Source organism: Entelurus aequoreus, linkage group LG06, assembly GCF_033978785.1.
Source record: "Entelurus aequoreus isolate RoL-2023_Sb linkage group LG06, RoL_Eaeq_v1.1, whole genome shotgun sequence".
In the NCBI taxonomy this organism is placed as follows: Eukaryota; Metazoa; Chordata; class Actinopteri; order Syngnathiformes; family Syngnathidae; genus Entelurus; species Entelurus aequoreus.
This window is the reverse complement of record NC_084736.1, coordinates 69,504,778-69,528,205: the sequence shown is the minus strand read 5'-3', so window position 1 is coordinate 69,528,205 and position 23,428 is coordinate 69,504,778. Positions and strand designations below refer to the sequence as shown.

The following is a 23,428-nucleotide window of genomic DNA, read 5'->3' as shown; positions in this document are numbered from 1 at the left end:
TACTTATATAGCCCTAAATCACGAGTGTCTCAAAGGGCTGCACAAGCCACAACGACATCCTCGGCTCAGATCCCACATCAGGGCAAGAAAAAACTCAACCCAATGGGATTACAATGAGGAACCTTGGGGGACGGCAGATGTGGGGACCCCCGCCCCTGGGCGACCGGTGCAATGGACGTCGAGTGGCTCTAGATCATAGTGTGAGAGTCCAGTCCATAGTGGGGCCAGCAGGAGATCATCTTCAGTGGAGTCAAGTCAGCAGTGCATAGACGTCCTCAACTGATGCACAGATGAGTGGTCCATCCCAGGTCCCGACTTTGAACACGAAGGAGAGTGGGGCAGAGCAGAAAAGAGACGGCAGATCAACTGGTCTAAAAAGGGGGTCTATTTAAAGGCTAGAGTATACAAATGAGCATTAAGATGGGACTTAAATGCTTCTACTGAGGTAGCATCTCTAACTGTTACCGGGAGGGCATTCCATAGTACTGGAGCTCGAATAGAAAATTCTCTATAACCCGCAGACTTTTTTTGGGCTCTGGGAATCACTAATAAGCCGGAGTTCTTTGAACGCAGATTTCTTGCCGGGACATATGGTACAATACAATCAGCAATATAGGATGGAGCTAGACCCTTTAGCAACATTCCCTCTAAGGTGCGCGCCTGCGCAATTGCGCACTGCTCAAGCGTCCTCTGCGCACAGCAAATATATGCCGCGCACCAAATCAAATCCCATCTGAATTCTAAACAAAATAAACACATTTATTATGTGTACTTTTGCAATGCAACTCTGAGTGACAGTGACAACAAGCGGCCCTAACGGTGTTCGTCAACACCGTTCAATTGAACACCGTTCAATTATTGTAACATCTATCGAGATGCTTCGAGGACAGGAATTATATCGATCACTTTATTGAGCAAAACTGTTTATATTCGGCCATAACCACACCAAAAACATGAGTAAAAAACTTCTATCTCGAAAAACTAGTCATTTTCTGCCGTACAAACCAGCCCAAAACCAACTTGTCATCTGTCACCAACACGCATAGCACTAAGCCACTGGTGCGTTTATGGCGACACAAAAAGTCGGACAACTCAAACACCACACAAAGTTACACTATGTCTCCTCAGTCATACGTGTTCTTATTCTACTGTCATTTATTATTAATGCTAATTTATTGATATTAATCATGGAATGCTGTTACTAGAGAAAGTTACAGGAATGCACACTTCATTCTATGCTTACATTTCATTGTGCAATATGAGGATGTTTAAGGGGAACTAAATGTGATCTCTCAAAGGGGTACAAATGATTTCCAAAGCAGGACCCCCACCCAGACATATTGTACAATACTAATCCATAGCTTATGAAAAACAAGATTTCTTTTATTTTCATTACCAGTGGGCCAAATCACTAATATTACAAAATAATCTCATAAAAATTAACCCTCTCATTTGAGTGTTATTATAAAAGATTGGTTTGAGACAGGTGTGCTGCTGGTATTGCCACGTGTGATGTTGCTCACATGTGCTCCACTGAATGCTCAGGGAGTTTTTGTGTTTGCTCAGACACATGAACAATTAGAGGGAACATTGCCCTTTAGTATTTTATACGTAAGTAGTATAACCTTAAAGTCACATATTAAGTGCACAGGAAGCCAGTGCAGGTGAGCCAGTATAGGCGTAATATGATCAAACTTTCTTGTTCTTGTCAAAAGTCTAGCAGCCACATTTTGTACCAGCTGTAATCTTTTAATGCTAGACTTAGGGAGTCCCGAAAATAATACGTTACAGCAATCGAGACGAGACGTAACGAAGACATGAATAATGATCTCAGCGTCGCTGGTGGACAAAATGGAACGTATATGATGCTTGCATACAGTATGACCAGACTGTTTTCTATCTGTGTTCACCCAGAAAGGAAACACGGCCCTGCACATTGCGGCCCTGGCGGGCCAAGAGCAGGTGGTCACGGAGCTGGTTAACTACGGGGCCAACGTCAACGCTCAATCCCAGGTGAGGCTCCGTGCTGTGTTGTCTCTCTCAGCTACGATCTGTCAGCTTTTCAATCAAGCACCTATAGTGTGCAGCCATTGTACTGACGATAGCAATGACGTCTACTGCTCCTTTATTTCTGTGTATTGGTGTTGCATCTTTGTGTGTGTCTGTAACTTTCTATTTTCGTGTTGCTCTGGTTTGCTTGTGGCTTCTCTGCTGTGTGTGTGTGTGTGTGTGTGTGTGTGTGCTTGTGTGTGTGTGTGTGTGTGTGTGTGTGTGTGTGTGTGTGCGTGCGTGTGTGTGTGTGTCTTTTGTGCGTGTTTCTGAGACAGAAGGGTTTCACTCCACTCTACATGGCTGCACAAGAAAACCATCTAGAGGTTGTGAAGTTTCTTCTGGAGAATGGGGCTAATCAGAGCGTCCCAACCGAGGTACCAAAGATTGAGAGACGTTTGCAATCAGCGATCCGACAAATTCCTCAATTCTATCCTGCTGATCCTGACGTGCTGTCGTTCCATTGTGTTGTGTACTCATCAGCTCCCCCCCACCCCACCTGTCTAATTGTCACTCTAATCAACCTTCCTTCTGAGTGTCCTCTCTGTGCTGCAGGATGGATTTACCCCTCTGGCTGTGGCTCTGCAGCAAGGCCATGAGAATATTGTTGCCCTACTCATCAACTATGGCACCAAGGGGAAGGTCCGCCTCCCCGCGTTGCACATTGCAGCGCGCAATGACGATACACGCACGGCTGCGGTGCTTCTGCAGAACGACCCAAACCCTGACGTGCTCAGCAAGGTATGTGTGCACCGAGGGTGGAGTCGGCTCTCTTGGTTGCTTTGTTGGGTCGGCTCCTGTCTCTGGCCATGCTCCCGCCCACCCCAGCAGACGATGGCGTGGAACACTGCAGAAGCCACCACAGTGTATATGTTTTTTTTTATTGTTGTTTTTCTTTTGTGGCTGTGTGTAGTAGTGGCTGGTTGCATCATCTCTGCTCTTTTAATGTCTTTAGTGTCCTTTGTATTCTTAAATGTTTCCCTCTTACACACGTTTGTGTGCTATCGCTAGGGATGATGTTTGATAAGAAATTATCGAGTTCGAGCCCATTATCGAATCCTCTTATCGAACCGATTCATTATCGATTCTCTTATCGAATCCAGATAGGTTGTTGTATATGGAAAAAAAACACACAATATTTGGTTTAACAAAAGCTCACTTTTATTTTATAAGAAAAAAATAAAATAAAATAAATAAATAAATATTGACTGTTGTTACCCCCCTAAAAAAAAAAAAAAAAAAAAAAAATATTGACTGTTGTTACCCAAAGTATATTAAGTGGGATTTTTCAGAAAAACTAATATATACAGTAACACAAAAACAACCTGTCTCTGTGATCACTATAGGTGTATAGATAATACTATAGTGTTAAATAAAATCAGTCCCTTGGGCACAAAACTGAAAATAATACAGCTCTCCAAAAAGTGCACTTCTGCTGCTATTGGAACATCCTTCTGGGGTCCAACAGTGTGGCCTCCTCCAGGAATGACTGCACGTCCTTGTCCTGGAGGGAAAATGAGGGACAGACACAGCATAGAATTAGGGGGGAAATTAGCTGAATGTGAAGACTAGGGTGTCTGTTATTAAGTCTTTAGCATTAGTATGTGGAATTAAATGATGGAATGGATTAAGTAATGAAGTTAAACATTGTACTGATATGATCCACTTTAAGAGGTTGTTCAAATTAATAGTGCTTACAAAGTACAAAGAAGAATTATGAGAAATACTTTCAACTTTATTGAAAATAATATATTCTTCATCTCAGTATATTAATAATGACTGAATTAATTAAGTAATTATTACAAAACTGTTGTATATACTAATTCACAGATGTTATTTTATTATAAAAAGGTCAGTAAATGATGTATATATTTGTAAACGCTGTGAAGTGGGAAAGGGGTAGGATTAAATAAGCTTTACTTCTTCCTACTCCTTTTCAGACATGATGTAAAGTGAAATGATATGAAACTGTGATGTGTTATGCTGTAAGTGTGTTCATGCACGGAATAAACTAAAGAAAGAAAGAAAGCACTAGTTTATTAGACAGACCTGCAAACTCTGGAGTGGTGTAGGCTACAAGATAACGTTAACGTTATCAGACACCTACAAAAAGGCTAACGTTAATGTTACTGTTAGCCACTGACTATGCTTAGGTAACGTTAGTCTAGCTAACATTACTGCAGTCCTGGTTGACATAAGAGGTAACCTTATTTTAGCCTAAAGGCTACGAGTGAGCAGATATGGAAATTAACCGGCAACAGTTAACGTTAGTTACTCACCAGCACTCTCACTGGAATTGGCGCTGCAGCTTGAAGTAGAGGAAGAGGGGCGTGCTTCGCCATATCTGTCGCTGCTTCTCCACGACACCTTTCTCGAACGTTCAGGTTATGTACGGCCTGAACATGTTTCATCATGCTTGTTGTACTTCTCCCCCTTACATGAGAGCGAAGCCTGGCAATAATTGCAGATAGCTGTTTCCCCGTCGTATTTTTTTGTAAAATGAAGCCATGCCTTGAGGCGTTTTTTCCGGCTGCTTCTTTTTTATTTTATTTTATTGTTATTTTTAAACCTTTATTTATAAATTTCAATTACAAACAGACGAGAAACAAAAACAGTACAGAACCGTACAAAAACAGTACAAAACAGCGCCAGAGGGTTATAAATTCAAAGTAACTAAAATAGAATAGGGCAGCACGGTGGCAGAGGGGTTAGTGCGTCTGCCTCACAATACGAAGGTCCTGAGTAGTCGTGAGTTCAATCCCGGCCTCGGGATCTTTCTGTGTGGAGTTTCCATGTCCTCCCCGTGACTGCGTGGGTTCCCTCCGGGTACTCCGGCTTCCTCCCACCTCCAAAGACATGCACCTGGGGATAGGTTGATTGGCAACACTAAATTGGCCCTAGTGTGTGAATGTGAGTGTGAATGTTGTCTGTCTATCTGTGTTGGCCCTGCGATGAGGTGGCGACTTGTCCAGGGTGTACCCCGCCTTCCGCCCGATTGTAGCTGAGATAGGCTCCAGCGCCCCCCGCGACCCCGAAGGGAATAAGCGGTAGAAAATGGATGGATGGATGGATGGATAAAATAGAATACAAAAAAGTATACACAGTATATAATAAACCTTGTTGCTGCTTCTGTATCTGCCGCCTAATGACTGAGCTACATCATTTTCTGGGACGTGCCACAGGGCATTTCCTGTGAGACGGGATTCGAATAAAGAACCAACTCTTTTTCTTTACTATAGTGGCCTCGATTACGGGAACCGGTTCTCAAAAAGGGATTCGAGTCCATGGAATCGGTTCTTTTCTTATCGAACAACCGGGAGAACCGGTTTCGAACATCATCCCTAGCTATCGCTATGAGTTACTTTTTTTTCCTTGGCCCAGGCTTAAACTGAATTTTTTTTTCTCTGGGATTATTCAAGTATTTCTGATTCTGACGTGGGTGTGTTGGGCTGCTACCGTCTGAGTGTGTTATTCAAATAATACATTTAAAGAGTGACAGGTAACTAATTTGTGTGTCTCTGCAGACTGGATTCACACCGCTCCACATTGCTGCACACTATGAAAACTTAAACGTGGCTCAACTTCTTCTCAACAGAGGAGCCAATGTCAATTTCACCCCAAAGGTATGGAATTACTATATATTTTTTAACGTATTTAGTATGCATGTGTAATAGGGTTGCGCAACATAGACGTAATACAATATAAATAGCATACATTTGGCAGACAAAAGGGCCACATTGCAACTATGCCTGCCTCAATAGGGGCTGCTTTTAACAGTGAATATATATGAAAATAAATGTAGAGTAGTTTCGTTACACAATCTGCATATGAAACTCTTGTTAATTACTATTATTTTTACTAACACATTGATGGATAACTTGCTTTGCTTGTTGCAGGATCAGATAATGTTAAAGTGAACAAAATATGCAATTGGATGCAGTACATTTTTATGTCAAAGTTGAAAGAATATTACATACATTTAGTTAGAAAGTGCTTTATCATTTCCAGCCTTTTTTTTTTTTGCAGGCCACTTAAATTAGGCAGCATATCATGTAAAATGACGAAGAGGGCCACATAAATTAAAACGGCATAACACATAAAATATGCAGCAGGCCGCTTTAAATGATGCGGTGGACCACATAATAAATAACAGATAAAAAGATGTGGCGGGCCATATTAAATTATGTGGCAGATGAGTTTGACACCTGTGCAATAGAGCATTTAACACTATCGTCCCATCATGATAATGCATGTTGTTGATGACACATTCTAGCTGTGTCTTTTTGACAGCGACGAATAAACGATGCAATGTAGCATTCTCGCTAGCAAGCAAACGACTATTGTCCCTCCACAGCGCAAAGCCACTTTTTAGTCAGCAGTCCTCGCCGACATGGTGGCAAATAAACTGTTTCTTACAAGTAGTATTATCACTGAAGGATGAGGAATAGCTAAACATGCTACACCTCACACTGCAGGAGGATATGCTAACCACTAACCTATATCGGCAGTAACGATACCAAGAATAGTGTCTCTATATCAAGGGTGGGCAAACTACGGCTTGTGGGCCACATCCGGCCTGCCAAATATTAAAACATAATTGAGCAAAGATCTGTTTTGGGAATTGCTGCAACAAAACTGATACTAGACTTGGACGCACTGGCAAAAAAAGGTGATCAACAACACTGCTCCCACTAAAAGAGAATTTAAGTGTTAACCCTTTAATACCGTTTGTATGTTTCTTTGAGGTTCTGATATGAAATTGTTGAAAATAGATGTATTATGATTAAAATAGCCCATGTGTGAGAAGCCTACTCTTAGTTCCAACAGATAAGATATCACATTTCAAACGCCTACGTGGCCCCTGAGCCAAAAAGTTTGCCCATCCCTGCTCTATATAGTCGATACTTCAGTGCTTCGATTGATATGTTTTATTATTAAAGGTATTTTGTTGTTTTTGTTATTGTTTACAAACCCAGGAAATAAGTCTTTTAAGGTAAAAAACCAAAGGATTTAAGCAAATAATTAAAAAATACTTTAATTTAAGTAATATTGTTACATTGCCATACTGTGTTTTCATCTGATTATAACCATGATCAAAATTTGAATCATTCAATGATCTTGGAAATTTCAAGAATCAGTATCAGCCTGATACTACTATGACTAATACTGCCCCTTGGCATTGCATTGATACCCAAATTTGTGGTATCGCTCAAAACTAATGTGAAATATCCAAACAACAGAAGAATACGTGCTCATTACAGTTTAACTGAAGTGTAGATAGAACCATGTTGCAGCCGAAAGTAACCACATATTAAGAGTAGATACACAAGTAGATTAATAATATTAGTTTTGACAAAATACTGCAACTGGAAATGATGTAATATGTTACCGCATATGTCAGCAGCTAAATTAGGAGCCTATGTAACCCGTTTTCGAAATGTTTCTATTGTCATCTAAATACAAGATAATATATCATTAGTGCAATAAGCTGCGTTATATATCACAATATAGACTTAGGGCCACATCGCCCATCCCTAATATGTATTTGAACCCAGAACGGCATCACGCCCCTTCACATCGCATCCAGACGAGGGAATGTGATCATGGTCCGACTCCTGCTGGATAGAGGAGCACAAATAGATGCCAAGACCAAGGTGCTGCACCTTAGCACATTCTCTTAATCTCCTCATGTTCCCCACTTCCACTAATTGATGCAGTCTGTCTCTGCCCAGGATGAGCTCACTCCTCTGCACTGTGCAGCCAGAAACGGTCATGTCAGGATCATAGAGATTCTTCTTGACAATGGAGCCCCCATCCAGGCAAAGACCAAGGTGATTCAACTGAAACATTGTTGTGATAACTTGTTTGGAAAGCAACATGAAATATTAAAGCATCTTTGTTATTATCCTGCCAAACTGCTACCCTGCCAAAGATGTAAAAGTCAACAACTCTGTTTTGCAGAATGGCCTGTCCCCAATCCACATGGCGGCACAGGGGGACCACATGGACTGTGTCAAGCAGCTACTTCAGTATAACGCAGACATTGATGACATCACGCTGGATCACCTGACACCTCTGCATGTGGCTGCACACTGCGGACACCACAGAATGGCCAAAGTTCTGCTGGACAAGGGGGCCAAACCCAACTCGCGGGCACTGGTATGTGAGCTTCCCGGTTTCACGAATACTACATACAGTAAAATAACCATCCACAGCATCAGTTGCATCTCTACAATCTAATGAGAGGTCTTCCAAAAGTTGTGTCAGAAAAAAGTTGGTTTTACAGAAATACTGACTCAAAGCTATTACCGTATATTGTAGACCATAGAGCGCACCACGATAAAAGTCGCATTCACTAAATTGTAGAAAAAACATTTTTGCCCATAGATTAGCCGCACCAGACTATAAGCCGCAGATATATACCTTTTGAAATGAGTTATTCACAAAGAAAGATTCTGTAAATGTTTATTTACAAACCTCAATTGCTTCCAAACTGTGTCTGTAAAACCGCAGTAAAATGGCTGATCAAACAAAACAGAAGTCATCTTCATTCAAGATTAACCTGCTAACACATCAATGCATCTACGGCAACGCCCCCTCCTACCTCAAGGACCTACAGTAGTTTCCCCTCAACCTCCTACCCGCAACCTCCGCTCCTCAAACACCAACCTCCTCAAACCCATCAGGACAAACCTACAAACAATGGGCTGCCGGCCTTTCTGCTCGACCACACCCGAACTCTGGAACGCTCTCCCTGACCATCTTAGAGCACCACAGTCGGTCGACCGTTTTAAGAAGGGACTAAAAACCCACCTTTTTAGCACAGCTTTTATCTAATTTCTCTGCCTTCTTGTTTTTAAATGCACTGCTTGCCTATCTGTTTTATCCAGTGTTTTCATATTTTTATTTCTATTTTTATCTATGTTTCTATGTTTTATCTAGTGTTTATCTAGTGTTTTTCATGTTTTTATTTCTATTTAAATTTTATTTTATATATTCTAACTTTCTATTTTTATTTTTCACCTTTTTTTGTTTTTTATTTTAAAAAAATTAAATTATATTTTGTAGCACTTTGAGATTTTAACAAATGTTAACAATAGAATAGAATAGAATAGAAAGTACTTTATTGATCCCTGGGGGAAATTCAGCAAGTTAAGTGTGTTACAAATGTAATTCATTATTATTATATTATCATTGACCCACTAGCTGCGGAAGCTAGCTCTCCAATCAGCTCAACAGACTCAATAACGTTTTGGTGAATTTACTGAGGAATTTGTGAAACTGAAACAATACTAAAACAGTGCAATTGTAAATTAATAATACTAACACAGACACTCGTAAATGTGTTAGCATAGTAGCTAATGCTAACGGCGCTAGCGTCATTACATTAAGATAGCACGTACAAATATGCAGGAAAACTCTCCGACAGACATCACACATGGAACGGTGTCTGTAAAACCGCAGTAAAACGGCGGATCAAACAAAACAGAAGTCATCGTCATGGACCCACTAGCTGCGGAAGCTAGCTCTACAATCAGATAAGCAGACTCAGTAACTTCACCTAGATGTCTTGGTGAGTTTACTGAGGAATTTGTGAAACTGAAACAACACAAAAATAATGCAATTGTAAATTAATAATACTAACACAGACACTCGTAAACGTGTTAGCATATTAGCTAATGCTAACGGCACTAGCGTCGTTACATTACGATAGCACGTTCAACGTGAGGCCAGCTAGAAGGCCTTATGACAACAAGGCATGATCTGATTAGCTATCGCAATTGTCTATCAACTGTATGTCCCCGATCGCTTAGAGTGCATTGTTGATTCTGAAGGCCTCTGGCAGATTTGGTACAGCATGGCAACATAAGCTAGCTGAATTCTGATTGGATACAGACTAAAACTAACAACAGCAGCACTGGAAGGAGCATAATATGACATGAAGAGAATATGAATATTTTTCGACTTTTAGGGAAAGTAAACAAAAAAATTATTTTATCTTTAATTATGATCATGATTTCTGGTTATGTTAGGCCAGCAGAGAAGGTACACCACTGATTTGGCTCAGTCGTAAAGTTTAATCCTCTTTCCTCTCTTTAGAATGGCTTTACTCCGTTGCATATTGCTTGTAAAAAGAACCACATGCGTGTGATAGATCTTCTACTCAAACATGGAGCATCATTAGAGGCGGTGACTGAGGTGAGGTGTTCGCCACGTCGTTATAAAAGCCCGTCGTTTTGTATGCCCGTTGCCTTTCTAAATTACTTCTCTTTTCAAACAGTCCGGCTTGACGCCCTTGCACGTGGCATCGTTCATGGGTCACCTCAACATTGTGAAGATCCTGCTGCAGAAAGGAGCTTCACCAAGCGCCTCCAATGTGGTGAGTTATAGAAGTGACGCAGTGATGACTTTTGAGTTCATCTGATTCTGTCTGTTGCGTGTGATGAGCAGAAAGTGGAGACCCCTCTCCATATGGCATCTCGGGCAGGACACTTTGCAGTGGCAGAATTTTTACTACAGAATGCAGCACCAGTGGATGCCAAGGCCAAGGTCGATACTGTAGCTACACTTTCATAAGTGGGAATTCGCAACTGCATTTTACTCATTGTTCATTATTATTCACTAAATCAGGATGACCAAACACCGCTGCATTGTGCTTCACGAATGGGCCACAAAGACATTGTGAAGCTGCTGTTGGAGCACAAAGCCAAACCAAACTCCACAACAACAGCAGGACACACTCCTCTTCACATCGCTGCCCGGGAGGGTCATGTGCAAACCGTGCGCATCCTGTTGGACATGGAAGCGCAGCAAACTAAGATGACTAAGGTACTTAGTCCCCCACGGCTACTTGATGGACATGTTTGGTTGTGTGAGACTGTCAAACTTCCTTGCGTGGTGCCTTTGCAGAAAGGCTTCACTCCTCTTCACGTGGCTTCCAAGTATGGCAAGGTGGATGTTGCCGAGCTGTTGTTGGAGAGAGGAGCTAACCCAAATGCTGCTGGAAAGGCAAGGGACACTGTTTTACACATGTGCTTTTTCAGACTTCCTAACCTCTGTTCAACCTTAAGATTGACGATTACTATTGGGATCCAAAAGGCACCCGCTCACAAAAGTGTCAAAAGTTAAATTAATATTTTAGTTTTATGGTTGAAATATTTTAAGAACTTTAGATCTATCTATTTATTCAGATTTTTATTATTTTTGTTTATGGTTTTCTTATGATTTATGGCCTTTTTGTAAAAAAATAACAATAGTTTTTTTTTTTTAAATGGGAAAATACAAAGTATGCAATATTGCTAAAAACATAAGTTGGAGAGTGAAATATTTTTTTTTTTTTTTTTTTATTATTATTTTTTTTTATGAATCAGTCCAACAAAATAATACACAATAATACAATGATAAAACAATTCCAATTCCAAAACCAAACCCGGCCCGGCAACATTCAGAATAGCAATCAACAGAGCAATTGAGAGGATACACAAACATGACACAAAACAATCCAAAAGTAGTCAAACAAAAATGAATAATATCAACAACAGTGTCAATATTAATAAGAATTCAAACATAGCAGTGATTAGAAATCCCTCATTTACATTATCGTTACAGTCATTTATAAAAAAAATTATAAAAACATTTTAAAAAAGAATAGTGTCACAGTGGCTTACACTTGCATTGTGTCCAATATTTTCCACAAAGATAAAATAAGTCATATTTTAGATTCAGTTAATTGTTAAAATACATTTGAATATTGGGTCCCATTTTCCAATATATGACTCATTATCATCTAAGCTAAATTATTTAATTTTTTTACTAAGTGGAATATTTGAGGTTGGACAATAACAGTTGTAATTTATGACAACATTGATTTTGATACAGCAAGTTAAAAAAAAAAATGTTTACGTTGTCAGTAGCCACGTCTACATGGGCAACATTTATTTAATCAGATCATCATTCGGATTATAATGCTCCTGTGTACATGGACCCTGAAAAAAAGGATCTGATTATGACGTGCATTTTTCATGTATCACACCTCAATCTTAATACTTTACTCTGACTTGCGCAGAACCGAACATAAACGGAAAGGTATGTCATTATTTGTGCTATGGCGCCATCTATTGGACGAGTTTGCTCACTGCAGGTGCTGAAGAAGCATTAGACTTCCACTGTTAACAACCATGGCTTTGTGCATTTCTGCTTGTCCGACGTTATTAATTTATAATGTTTTCCTTGTGTTCACTACTTTTGTTTTACCTCTCTTTTTGAAATGGAGCTGTTCTGTGGTTTTTATGTTGTGATTAGTTACGGGTTGCGGCGCGTCTTCATGTCTCAACATTGTGTGTGTGAGGCTAGCAGTTACCACTTGGAGTAGCTTTAATGTCGTGAATAAAACCGCTCGTTAAGACAACAAATGGATCCCTTCTTTTATTGTTACATCGACACATGACACTCCATACCATACTTGAGTTTTTTCTAGTCTCGTTTTAAAGAAACAAACTCAACAGATTATATCGCTACTTCTCTGCATGTTGAATGGGGGTAGTCAGCAGCAAGACTCATTACAAGACTATTAAATTTAGTCCCCCTCCACCACCAAAGTATAGCTGACATCAACGAAATACGCAGTAGGGATAATTCTAACCATAATTTCGGATAATGTGTTTTCTTGCGCTACAAACCGAATGACTTTAAACCACCCGTTTCGATCGGAATGAAATTTTGATCTAAACGTGTGTGATCGGGTCAGAATGTTTCGAATGAAGCATTTTTATTCCAGTTAGGCTTTTAATCTGATTAATTGTGTCCATATGGACATAGCTCCTGAGGTAGAATGAGAACGAAAGCAGGCAGGACATGGTTGGGTTCACACAAGTCTTTTACATATTTCTGCCGTGATATATTGCAACTGCTCAAGATCCTTTTTTTATTGCATTTCAGCAGTTTAATGGCGGTTTAACTCGTTTACGCTCATCAAAGCACTGAGAATTAGGCTCATGGTTTTCTTGCGCAACCTGGTGCTTGTGGAGCGCAATGACACCAAAACAATATGTTCTTGTTCAATCGGCAAGATCCATAATGAGATTAATTTTTAATGGAAAGAGCATAGAAAAATACCTGGAATACAGTCTGTTAAAAAGTAGCGGTTATAATAGGAGTCAAACAGAAAGTGTCTATACTTTGTTTATATCCTGTTCTAACAATGTTGCAATCAAAAACACAGTGCAATTTTATTTATTTTTTTAAAACTCCCTGGCAAAATTTTGCACCACTAACTTTAAACTGATCAATCATACCACATGAGGAGCACATGTAATGCCCGTTTTGTTAAATACTGTATGTGTCTCTGTTACATACCTGTCAATATTTGCATTTCAAAATATGGGTATTTTCCCAGGAAAATGGGTAAAAATAAAGGATTTTCATCACAAATCGACAAAAACACAATTATGAGCTCCTCACTGCGCTTATTGTTGAGACATTTCTCAAAACTGCCGCATCATGTTGTTTCTCCCCCGATGCCAGAGAAAGCATGAGAATGTGTAAGCAGCTGCCTGCTCTTGTAAAGATAAAAAGGGCCTGATTTTATAAAATACAAATAAAACATGCTAAAAAGTGTGTGCAAAGTATAAAATTGCTTGTACTATTTATTAGTGGTGGATATGTTGCAGGGTATTTACTAAAACTGTGTGTACATTTGATAACAAGTGCAAAAGTGGTGCAGGCTGACCTATCTAAATGAGGTTTTTGTGTGTATACCGGCTGTCACCATGGAGACACTCATTTCCCTCTATATTTACGGCATCATAGGCTCCAAACTGTGGTGTTTCATCCTGTTGTTGACATGCAGCACACAAATATAATATGTACCACTCTTTTCAGGCTATAGTGAAGTGCGGGCTAGACAACAGAACCTACTTTTTGCACGCTGAAGGAGTTGTGGCGTTGTGATGGTGCGTCTGAATGATCCAGCGGCAAAAGAAAATGCATATTGCAAGAAGTTTTTTCACATGGGCGATGTATTATACTAATAGATCTCTTACATGGAATACGAAGGCTAGCAGACACCAAACCAATCAATTGAATTTGTTTTAATCAGCCCCTTAAAGGGGTTGTATTATGTTTTTTTTTTTTTTTTTCATTTAAAATACTTCCTTATGGTCTACATCAGTGTTTTTCAACCTTTTTTGAGCCAAGGCACATTTTTTGCGTTGAAAAAATCCAGAGGCACACCACCATCAGAAATCATTAAAAAACGAAACTCAGTTGACAGTAAAAAGTCGTCGCAATTGTTGGATATGATTTTAAACCATAACCAACCATGCATCACTTTAGCTCTTGTCTCAAAGTAGGTGTACTGTCACGACCTGTCACATCACGCCGTGACTTCTTTAGAGTTTTTTGCTTTTTTCCTGTGTGTAGTGTTTTAGTTCTTGTCTTGCGCTCCTATTTTGGTGGCTTCTTCTCTTTTTTTGGTATTTTCCTGTAGCAGTTTCATGTCTTCCTTTGAGCGATATTTCCAGTATCTACTTTGTTTTAGCAATCAAGAATATTTCAGTTGTTTTTATCATTCTTTGTGGGGACATTGTTGATTGTCATGTCATGTTCGGATGTACATTGTGGACACCAACTTTGCTCCACAGTAAGTCTTTGCTGTCGTCCAGCATTCTGTTATTGTTTACTTTGTAGCCAGTTCAGTTTTAGTTTTGTTCTGCATAGCCTTCCCTAAGCTTCAATGCCTTTTCTTAGGGGTACTCACCTTTTGTTTATTTTTAGTTTAAGCATTAGATACCTTTTGACCTGCACGCTGCCTCACGCTGTTACCGACATCTCACCTGCTGCCATCTACTCATATGGAAGAGTATTACACGGTTACTCTGCCGAGCTCGAGACAGCACTGACACTCAACAACAACACATCATTTGCAGACTATAATTACTGGTTTACAAAAAATATTTTTAACCCAAATACGTGAAATTTGATAATCACCCACAGCACACCAGACTGTACCTCACGGCACACTAGTGTGCCGCAGCACAGTGGTTGAAAAACACTGGTCTTCATAACATGTATTGGGGGTTCTTTGGTCAACATTTTGCATAGATTACGTTCTATATTGGCGGACTCGTGCAAAGCACTTTGGGTAAATTTCTACCATATATGGAGACATCCACTGATGTCACAATTGGGGCAAATTCCATGGAGGAAGTATGAAGGAAGGCAAGATTGTTTTATAAATATCGCCGCCATGCCTCCATTGTTTGTTTTCAAATTGTCAGGACTTATGCAGATCCCTAATACACAAAAATAGGTACCAATACAGTAGGTCAGAAACATTGGTTTTGCATTATAGGTCCCCTTTAAGTCATCCAGCAGCTATAAAATAATAAATTATCATTGCTAAATACCGTAGACGATATGTCTAATATTTGTATTTCTGAAAGTCCAAATATGTTGACAGAAATGTTTTAATACATGCAAACCTTTTGTAGATTAGGCTTTACGTCTTCTATTTGTCAAGATATTTACTCAAAGTATGGATTGTTGGAAGAGATGTTCCAGCAAAAATGAAAAAGTTGACAGATAGCGTCTCTATCTTTGCAGAACGGTCTGACTCCACTGCATGTGGCCGTGCATCACAACAACCTGGATGTTGTCAACCTGCTTGTCAGCAAAGGAGGGTCACCACACAGTGCAGCCCGGGTATGGCACAATAAAGTGCATTCATACATGCAATTCATACTACAAAAGTCCTTTGTTACCATAAGTGGTTATCTTTTTGTCTTTTAGAACGGCTACACCGCCCTCCATATTGCATCCAAGCAGAATCAGATGGAGGTGGCTAACAGCCTGTTGCAATATGGAGCTTCAGCTAATGCTGAGTCTCTACAGGGAGTCACACCTCTCCACCTGGCCTCGCAGGAAGGAAGGCCCGATATGGTCTCTCTGCTTATTTCCAAGCAGGCTAACGTCAACCTTGGCAACAAGGTAAGAGGACCATTTTAAATGAGACATATCTGTGTGAGTATGTGACTAAAAGGGCATACTTGATGTTTTGGTTTTCTCTTTCTAGAGTGGACTGACTCCGCTCCACCTTGTGGCACAGGAGGGACATGTTGGCATTGCGGACATCTTGGTCAAGCAAGGAGCTTCAGTCTACGCTGCTACACGGGTCAGATTTATTAAAAAAAATATATATATATATTGTGATTTCAATCAAAAGCCTCTTTCAAACCTCTAAAACCTAATTCCTTGTACAGTGTTTTATTGGCTTAGAACAGGGGTGTCAAACTCATTTTCGAGGGAAACATCGCATTTATGGCCGCCATCAGAGAGCCACTTCTAGCAGTGAATAGTATATCAATATAAATGTTTGAGGATTTGCTTCATTATTTTATTACACAATTGCCAATGCATTTGATTATTATCTTTTACATACACTGTGGCTTTTGCGATAAAAAATAAACTAGCAGCTCCTTTGCCAGAATTTTACTGAACAATTTACGGTGTTTTTTTACAGAATATTATAGTATACTGTAAATGGAAAAATGTTAACACTAATTTTTTACTATAAAATTCTGCCAGTTATTTTTAATCACAAAATCTAAGGTTGCTGCTGTTACAGTGTACTACTGTAAATGGAAAAATGTTAACACTAATTTTTTACTATAAAATTCTGCCAGTTATTTTTAATCGCAAAATCTAAGGTTGCTGCTGTTACAGTGTACCATTGTAAATGGAAAAAACAGTATGACAGGGTTTTTTTCCAGTAAACATCTGGCAACCAGAGGTGTGGACTCGAGTCACTCTGGCAACCAGAGGTGTGGACTCGACTTGACAAAATGTAAAGAGACTTGCAACTCGACTTAGACTTTAACATCAATGACTTGTGACTTCACTTGGACTTGAGCCTTTTGACTTGACATGACTTGCTACTTTCCCCAAAACCCAAAGATTAAAAAGTTATTTGGGAGCGCGCCGCTCCGTATTTTTCATTTTCTTCGTCTGTGTCTATCAGCGTGTTGTTCCTGTCAGCTGGTGTGCTCTCAGTACAACAGCCAATCAAATTAGATCTACGTTGTTTTCATCACACAGCATTCATCCAATCAAATTGCAGGACAACCACCGAACAAGAGTTGTCAAACAATGCGGCAGTGAGAAACAATTATGCCAAAGTTAATTTCGTTCGGGTATTAAAACTACGACTTGGTCAACAAAAAACGAATTGCCGTATGCAAATCACGCAGTTCGAATATTACAGACGGAGACGCAACAACTTCCAACTTCGTTCGACATTTGAAGATGCCCAAAGGGTAAGTTTTGAATGTAAGATAACGTTTATTGGCTAAGTAACGTAACTTTTATTTGCTGTGTAGTTAAATCAGTGAGGCTGTAAACTCACTGCTAACGTTATAACCTTAGACATCTTGTAAGGGTACGCAGTGGTGATCCGCTCCACTCAGCGCAATTCATTTGGCAGGAGCAATGAACTGTCAGCGCATTTAATTCATCTTACCTCACTGAATACCACTGATTTTCACACGCTTTTTTGTCATACGTGTAGCTATGATAAAGGAAACATGTTTTGGCGTGTTTTATTATTCATGGTTTGCTTAACAGTAATATAATATTCTTATACGCTATAAGTGACCAGACGTCCGAGATCAAATAATCCCAGAGAAAGGGGAAAAAAACGGTCAGCTATTTTTAAATTGAAGAAACAATATGATTAGGTTATGTATACATGCGTATATCCTACATAAACAATGTATGAATACATTATATATATATATATATATATATATATATATATATATATATATATATATATATATATATATATATATATATATATATATATATATATATATATATATATATATATATATATATATATATATCTTATAGACTGTATCTCTGTTGCTGCAGCAGCAGAGAGTCTGTCTTGGCACTTTGTATTGATATTTTGTATTACATTCTTCCCTTAAATGATCATGTTTACAGTCATTGTTTTATATGTATTTTTTATGTATGTCGCTTTGGATAAAAGCGTCTGCCAAATACTTCAACATAAACATATATAAACACCTGAAAGTCTTTATCAGCTAAAACCACCAATCTGTTACACTGGATTCAGAATAAAACCAAATTCTGTCTTACCCAACAATGTTAGTATTTGAATATTGTTACTTGAAGACTTATTCCTGGTTACAATTATACTGTTAAGAAAGTATTGTCTTATATTTTGCCTAAAATGAGAATGCATCATAATCAGTGGCGGCTGGTGAATTTTGTTTTAGGTGGGGCTGAAAGTTTGTAAACCAAACCGCTGTAGGGCAGTCATCCTCCCCCAGAAGATTTCTTTGTGATTTTCACATACAAATATTGAAGATCTTTGCTCCTTCTCAACTCTGTGGTAATATTATTTTCATAAAATACAACCAATAGTACATTAATGTTAAATCTTACTTGTGAAAAGTAATCCCCCGATTCCTATTTTCAACAGTCCGCTCATTTGAGTAGGAAAACGCTGAACACCATCTTTATTTTCTACCTGTCAACTGTCACTACTTCAAGATGGCGGCCAAATTGCCCGCGTCACAGCAACCAATACTGCTTCTACTTATAAGATGTCTATGGTTATAACGTCATTGCAAACACGGCAATATGTTGCGTCCACTGCAGTTCGCTACCTTATTCATACTTTTTGCCAAGTGATTTTTTTAAGCAGGGTTGCATGAGGTACCTACACAAAACGTTACGTTAGTCAATGTATCACACACAGTAACGTAACGGTAGACGGCGGTCAGCAGCACTGCGTATTTTAGCCACCTACAAAAACACAAACATAGTCAAATAAAGGTCAGTTAAAATGTATACTATATTAACAATATGTGTACATATTGCATAGGGCCCTGACATCTAAAAAGTACAACTCTGTTCATTGTTTTGTTCATGTTTTTGTTATGTTTTTCATATGTACGCACACATAAACACACAGACAGTACGAGATGAGATCAATGAGATAAGGTAAGAACAGGATAGAAACTGCTGTGGAACTAGTTACAATGCAATATGCCATGGAAATACAATGTTAACACTTTTGTGCAAATAAGTACAGTTGCACTTGTTTTTTCAAATGTGTTTATTCTGTAAAAGAATGAGTTAAATGTTTAAAATTACTGGATAATAGTGCTATTATGAAGTGCAATGTCAGCAATTTCAAATGCACTTGTTTTAATAAATAAATACAGCGTTTTAAAAGCATACACAATCTGTGTAAATATATTAGTCTGTGGTTAAAAGGACTTGAAAGGACTCGAAATTCAAAATGCAGGACTTGGGACTTGACTTGAGACTTTCCAGTCTTGACTTTGGACTTGACTCGGGACTTGCCTGTCTTGACTCGGGACTTGACTCGAGACTTGAGGGCAAAGACTTGAGACCTACTTGTGACTTGCAAAGCAATGACTTGGTCCCACCTCTGCTGGCAACTGACCTGACAGGTTTTTTATTGTCTATTTACAATTTGATGGACATTTAAGTGTTTATTTGTACTTTAACAAAATATACAGTATGTTTGGCAAGTATGTTAATATGTTTTTTGCATTTCTACCATACCATATCAACTTTATTTATAAATCCCTTTGAAAACAACCACAGTTGAAAAATAAAGGGCTGTACAACACAAAAAAGTAAGCAGAATAGTACATAGTAGACAGACTCAATATATTTTGAAACATAGGTCAAGCATATATATATATATAAATATAAAAAAGATCAGATAAAGAAATTATCTTGAGAGCAATCAGTCAGAAAAAAAGGCAGTTCCAAAGTAAAACAAATATCATTATATCAAAGTAATATACTATATATAAAGTTATATAATATAATATATAATATCAACAATATAAACAGATATGGAACTACATGTATTACATGTATTGTTTATGTTTAAAATGGAAAAAAACAAAAACATTTACAAAGAAAAAAATTACTTTATTGACACATAATTTCCAGGTTTTTGCGGGCCACAGAAAATGATGTGGCCCCCCCAAATCAGGCCCCCGGGCCTTGAGCTTGACACCTGTGACATAGAATAAACAAGCGTTGTTTAAAACTACGTTTAGACAACACAAGATTTAGTTTTTACAATTCACCACGTCATAAAGATTTGTGTCACCTATGTGATGAATAGTAACATCTCAAATTTCCCCTCGGGGATAATTAAAGTATATCTGAAATACAACAAGAAAATATTGGTTTTTATAGCGTACAGTAGTACCTCAACTTACGAGCTTAATTGGTACAGTGATGGAGCTTTTACCAAGACACTTCAAATCCACATTTTCCATTGAAATGAATTGAAGTCAGTTTGATTGGTGCTTGCTCTCACCAAAACAGCACCATTTTAACATGTAACAAACATTTAGATGATAAATATTGTATAAAAACAATACCATATACTTTACTACAAACAACTACAGTATTTTATTTTTTTAAAAGTAACATAATAATGTAGAGCATTTACTTTGGAGTGTGGACTTCTACAGTATCTCCTTCCAGCTGCTTCTCCATCAAACATACTATCAGCAGCTTATCCATATTTTCATGGATACATGTCCGCCTTTAGATATTATTATTTTACATCCTCAGGGAGGAACAACTGGTAGAAAATGGATGGATGGATAGCTTTAGACTCATTCTACTTTGGTATATATAGTACTACAAGCTACTGCTAGCGAGTAAGACCAGATGTTTTGGTCGGATCTTGTTGTTCATTGTGACATTTGCTACGCCAACTAATAGCGGGGATGCTTGTAACTCAAATTTTTGCTTGCAACTTAAAGCACTACATTTAGCCAAGAGAAAGCTCTTATCTCAAAACACTCTTAAGTTGGGTCACTCTTAAGTTGAGGTCAGGGGCGCCGCTAGGGATTTTGGGCCCCATGAAAAGAATCTTTACAGGGCCCCCTGTATTATAATTTCATCATCATTAGGGGCCTCTCTGGGCCCCCCTCCATCATGGGCCCCTAGAATACGTCTCCTTTACCCCCCCTTTTCGGCGCCCCTGGTTGAGGTACCACTGTATTATAGCAAATATGTACAGTTTGTTATCAATTAAAAGTCTATATACTGTGATTCAATATTAGTTGTTTTGAAAGAGTTTGTGGTGAAAATAATCTGTCTTTATGTGTCATCTCAGATGGGCTACACCCCTCTTCATGTAGGGTGTCACTATGGCAACATCAAAATGGTGAAGTTCCTGCTGCAGCAACAAGCCAATGTCAACAGTAAAACACGGGTGAGCGCCTCGCTCTGGTTGTGAAGCTGCAGTTTTACAGTCACAGAGCAGCACCAATTATGATGCGTTGTTGACTGATCAGAGGGCATAAATGTATATATGTCATTTTAAATATATCAATAGTATTCATTCATGTCAATCTGTTGTGAAGGTGATCTGCTTAAATGCATTAATGGAACAGGATGAATATTGTTTATGGGATGTATTTCAGCTGGAAGTAAGAAATAACGTTTGTCCATCTCTTATCTTGTCCAGCTTGGTTACACTCCACTGCACCAGGCCGCCCAGCAGGGACACACAGACATTGTCACTCTGCTACTGAAGCACGGAGCTCAGCCTAACGAGACCACCACAGTAAGCATGACAGTACTTTCTCCATATGTACTCCTTCATGTAATGTTTAGAGCAGGGGTGCCCACACATTTTCCACTGAGGGCCACATACTGAAAAATCAAAGCATGCAAGGGCCATTTTGATATTTGTAATTTTCAAAACCAATACTTTAGATTTTATTTTACCTTTGGGGCTCCTCTCAGGTCTCTCAGTCATAAAACATTTAAAAATAAGGCATATGTTATTATTATTACCGGCATTATTATTATTATTATTATTATTATTATTATTATTATTATTATTATTATTATTATTATTATTATTATTATTCAATGCTTAAATCTCTAGATTAATTTCAGGTCTATCTGTTGATATACATTTTTAAAAAATATATTTTTTTATGTTTTATGCCCTTTTTTGTGAAAAAAAAACAACCCCAAAAAGCACAGTATATTCATGACAAACACACAAAATGTGCAATATTTCCCCCAAAACAATTTCAAAGTGAAATATTTGATGTAAAGTAATTGGAGCTTTAAAAATTCATAACAACATTGATTTTAATGTATTATTCTTTTTTTGAGCAATGGCAGTTAAAAAAAACACATTAAAATACTTGAGAACACAAAAGGGCCACACTCAAAAGTATTAAAAATAAGTCATAATTTTTTTTTTTTATCTCTAGATCAACTTCAGATCTATCCGTTTTTTTAGTTTTTTGCTTTTTTTTTTGTTTATTTTCTGTTATTTTTGTCATAGGAAACGTTGTTTTTTATGGCAAACACACAAACTATGCAATGTTTTTCCCAAAAAATATTTGAAAGTGGAATATTTGATGTAAAGTAATTGGAGCCTTCCATAGCCATCCATTTTCTACCGCTTGTCACTTTCGGCGTTGCGGGGGGTGCTGGAGTCTATCTCAGCTGCATTTGGGCGGAAGGCGGGGTACACCCTGGACAAGTCGATATTTTGATTCATTATAATTTTTTTGAGCAATGACAAAAAAACAGTCTGCATGACAGTTTTGTGTTATTAGAGTCAACGTTGCAACTTTTTCTCATTACATTTCACCTGTTTGTTTTTTTATTCCACTTGTTTTTTTTGTTTTTTTTTAGTAGTATTTGTAAAATGTGCCGCGGGCAGTTAAAAAATTAGGCCTGAGCTCATTTGCGGCCCGCACTTTGGAGACCCTTGGTTTAGAGTCTAATCATCGTGCGTCTCTTTCCATTAGAACGGCACGTCAGCGCTCGCCATTGCCAAGAGGCTTGGCTACATCTCTGTGATCGACGTTCTGAAGCTCGTGACTGAAGAGACGGTTTCCATGGTGAGAAGTTTGAAAATCCTTAGCAACATTGGTAAAAAAAAATCATACAAAATTAGTTAATTACTGATACTTAATTGTCACATGTTCCCCTTTCAGACCACGACAGAGAAACACCGCATGAGTTTCCCCGAAACAGTAGATGAGATACTGGATGTGTCCGAGGATGAAGGTACAACGCCGTAATGTTACCAAATCACTTGAATAATAACAACATGGCTCATTATATGCTGTAATGAAATGGCCATGCCGTGATTCATTATTTATTTTTTTACCTTCTGTAGGACTTGCACAGCTAACATTAGGTATGAATGTCTTTTTATCTCCATGTGTGCCATTGGTAGGTTGGTGTAAGAAATGTGTCTTCATCTCAAGCTCTCTTCATCGTGTGATAGTAACTCTGCCTTCTCACCGGCATGTCA

At 38.5% G+C, this 23,428-nt stretch overlaps 1 protein-coding gene across 8 annotated transcripts in view; it reads left to right on the top strand.

Annotated features, from left to right (window-relative positions):
* Nucleotides 1–23,428, top strand: part of ank1a (ankyrin 1, erythrocytic a) — a 239,352-nt gene that overhangs the window by 130,837 nt on the left and 85,087 nt on the right. For 7 of the 8 annotated variants that reach the window (XM_062051320.1, XM_062051323.1, XM_062051319.1 and 4 more), the window contains 20 exons: nt 1,915–2,013; nt 2,328–2,426; nt 2,605–2,790; nt 5,574–5,672; nt 7,605–7,703; nt 7,782–7,880; nt 8,011–8,208; nt 10,150–10,248; nt 10,331–10,429; nt 10,501–10,599; nt 10,681–10,878; nt 10,960–11,058; nt 15,652–15,750; nt 15,838–16,035; nt 16,121–16,219; nt 21,254–21,352; nt 21,608–21,706; nt 22,917–23,009; nt 23,106–23,178; nt 23,291–23,311. In XM_062051320.1, coding sequence (XP_061907304.1) covers nt 1,915–2,013; nt 2,328–2,426; nt 2,605–2,790; nt 5,574–5,672; nt 7,605–7,703; nt 7,782–7,880; nt 8,011–8,208; nt 10,150–10,248; nt 10,331–10,429; nt 10,501–10,599; nt 10,681–10,878; nt 10,960–11,058; nt 15,652–15,750; nt 15,838–16,035; nt 16,121–16,219; nt 21,254–21,352; nt 21,608–21,706; nt 22,917–23,009; nt 23,106–23,178; nt 23,291–23,311 — 2,254 coding nt within the window. The remainder of the gene's footprint in view (nt 1–1,914; nt 2,014–2,327; nt 2,427–2,604; nt 2,791–5,573; nt 5,673–7,604; nt 7,704–7,781; nt 7,881–8,010; nt 8,209–10,149; nt 10,249–10,330; nt 10,430–10,500; nt 10,600–10,680; nt 10,879–10,959; nt 11,059–15,651; nt 15,751–15,837; nt 16,036–16,120; nt 16,220–21,253; nt 21,353–21,607; nt 21,707–22,916; nt 23,010–23,105; nt 23,179–23,290; nt 23,312–23,428) is intronic. The other variant, XM_062051329.1, reaches the window with a different exon arrangement.